The sequence below is a fragment of the Dendrobium catenatum genome, unplaced genomic scaffold (assembly GCF_001605985.2).
Source record: "Dendrobium catenatum unplaced genomic scaffold, ASM160598v2 fragScaff_scaffold_437, whole genome shotgun sequence".
Taxonomy (NCBI): Eukaryota; Viridiplantae; Streptophyta; class Magnoliopsida; order Asparagales; family Orchidaceae; genus Dendrobium; species Dendrobium catenatum.
This window is the reverse complement of record NW_021318899.1, coordinates 442-3,393: the sequence shown is the minus strand read 5'-3', so window position 1 is coordinate 3,393 and position 2,952 is coordinate 442. Positions and strand designations below refer to the sequence as shown.

The 2,952-nt window shown below is 33.0% G+C and overlaps 1 protein-coding gene across 1 annotated transcript; it reads right to left on the bottom strand.

Annotated features, from left to right (window-relative positions):
* On the bottom strand, positions 1-2,654 carry LOC110115273 (S-linalool synthase-like). Its single transcript, XM_028694275.1, has 5 exons — positions 2,429-2,654; positions 732-970; positions 535-650; positions 363-455; positions 1-244 (listed from the first exon to the last, which is right to left on the bottom strand). The coding sequence occupies exons 1-5, from the start codon at positions 2,652-2,654 to the stop codon at positions 1-3; spliced, it is 918 nt and encodes a 305-aa protein (XP_028550108.1).
* Between the last annotated feature and the right edge of the window lie 298 nt (positions 2,655-2,952).

Sequence of the window (2,952 nt, the reverse complement as noted above, 5' to 3'; positions counted from 1 at the left end):
TCATAAGTAACATATAATATTTTCCTGCCTTTGAACCGCATCTGTTAGGATGGATAATTCATGCATTGAGCCTTTCTCATCAAAAAAATCATCTGCAACCGTAATCAAGATTGCACATTTTGTTGCTTCCTTCCTTGAATATGTGTCAAGAGGGAGGCAACTTGAAGAAGTCATGACAAAATAGCAGTATGTTGTCTTTTCTATGCCGAATCCCATCATGGAGAGACCAGTATCCTTAGACCACCTTTATATACAAATTGAGATGGAGTTAAAAAAAATTGAGAAGAAAATTAAAAAAAAAATTGTGGAAATAAGGCAAAAGAGGAGGCAAATATATTTTTCTCTGTAGTATAGTAAACTACCTGTGTAATTCCTGAAGCTCCTTTCTATATGTTGATTGCCTCATCATAAAATTATCAATAGCAAGTTGGGGGAGGTCATTTTTTTGTAAGACCCTGCATTTCATTTATTTATAAAAAAAATAAACGTTCAACAACCAAATTATTTTTCTTAAGTTAACTCCTATAAATTTACCTATATGTTGCATTCTTTCCCACCCAGAAGTTGTAGATCCCTCCTCCTTCAATGCACAATATATGCTCCAAATGATCCATTCGTGCTAGCCATTTAACCTCTAACTCATGCTCAATCTGGTAAAGTATATAGGTAGGTTTCATAAGGGATTAGGAAATTTTACATAAAGAAATTGATTCTCTCTTATACTAATTCACCTCTTGTTCAAATTTTTTTAATGAATATGAAATATTGGTTTCATTTTGGGATTTTATGCTCTTGAGTCCCTTCTGCAAGATGTTCCAGGAGAACACCTCTGCCTTATCAAGATCATGATCCTCCAAAAAAGCAATATGTGATGCTTTGTAAATGCTAAGCATGGGGCCTAAAAAGAAGGCATAGTTATCTTTCATATGTGATAGCATTTTCTCATCATCAATGAACCAACAAAACCTCCCTGTACAAAGGCCATTCTCATCAAACAAATTTATTACTAGTAAAACTAAAATATGTTGATGTAATTAATCATAGATGAATAAATATTTATTTATTATGTTTTAGAAATATTAAATATTTTATTCATGTATTAAACTACTAACTTGGAGAAACTTGATAGCCATACATCCTTAATAGTCGAAATGTTAAGGAGTCTTTGTAGATTTGAAATACATCATCATCTTTATTTGGGATTTTTTATTCTTCTGCAGTCCATGTTCTAGAAAAAATACAAATATTGAAATTAATCGATGTTGATGATTTTTTTTAAAAAAAAATGCAAAGTTGTCAAATTTCAACCATCTAATTTATTTTAGTTTGTTGAAATCATATATGACTGAAAATATAATTTGTATTATTTGGAAATGAATCTACAAAAAATTGATATTTTTTCTCTATCAACCGGCCTAAATTGATGGGCAAATAATGGGAGATGCGTCATATTAGGGCAAAATTTTATTTTTGATTGGGGGGAGGGGGGCAGGGTTCCGCAATTAGCCCTCTTCTATATTAAATTTTTTTAATTGCGACACCCTATGACTGTACATATATTATTTCAGTAAAAAAATTTTAAGTTTTGTCAAAAAAATATTTTAATTTTCTATAACTTCTTTAACTTCTTTAAAAATGCAAATAAGAAATTTGGGTCAAATATTTCTACTCAATATTAAATAGAACGATTTCTGAAATTATTATAACTTGGTTTTTGGATGATATAAAATCCTGCCCATAAATGGGCTTTAAAAAAAATTTATCAGTTATAATATTTTTCAACCTCATTAAATAATACCTCCGTGAGTCCGTGTTGGCAATTGGTAAGCATGTGTTGTAGGTAAAATTTGTAAGTAAGATCTCTAGTAATCATGTAAGCACAAGCAGTCACTGACGGAGATCGAAAAAGTAGTGTTGAGCCAAAGTTCCCAAATGCAATCTCTCTCATCACAAGTCTCTTCTTCGTAATTATGTCTTCGGCCTCTTCACTTTTAAGCTTTTTTTCATTCAATTTAAATTCATAAAAAAAATTCATTATTGATTAGTTGAGCAGAAAAGACTTTCAAGCCTTTTGCCTTTGCAAGCTCAGCCATAAAAAACCACCTACGAAAATGAGCATGCCCAACTTTGTCACCACCCTCTTCTCTCTTTCTCATATTCATCAATTCTTTCTCCATGTTATCTTGGAGAAATCTCAATCCGACAAATGTACAAATGAGTATAACAAATTAATTCATTCTTATATCTACATAAATATAAAATACGTGTTACAACTAATATAGAGTTCTTGTACCTTTGTTTATTCTATGAGAGAAATCATTACTCTCCCAAGTTTTTAGAGCGATTAAGCAAGCAAGAGTGGCCAAAAGATCATCATTTCTACATTGATGCTTATAATCTATAAGCTCGTGATGAACATTATTAATACCATGTTGCTCGTCGAACCAAAAGCCCAGAGCATTTTGACTGGGTAGGATCCAGTCCAAATACTCCGAAAACATTGGGCTAGTTGGTTCATCAGGGTCAGGCACCATGGCAACCCAAGCTGTCTCATATGCAGAGACGGGTAAGAGGGCGAAGAGGTTGGCCAATGGAGAGAAGAGCTCCTCCTTCATCCTCTCGATCATTTTTGCGAACCCCAATGATTGCTCCATCACTAGTTTTTTATTTTTTTTTTGGTTAAAACTCACTCATGGGGCCTACGCGTTAATATTCAAAAAATGGTTACAAGGTCCTTAGAAGGAACCTTCAGCTCACTACTGCTCGGAAGAGCTACAAAAAAAGTAAAATAAAAAACCTATGAGCCGATGGTTCCTTAGCCTACAATTACAAAAATAATTCAAAATTCCAACCGGTCTGTGAGTCAACAGAACCCAAAAAAGGAAGCTAATGATGATTTCATTCCGCTCAGTCTTCCTGCAAAAAAACCAATAACAACAACCAAAATTTGTG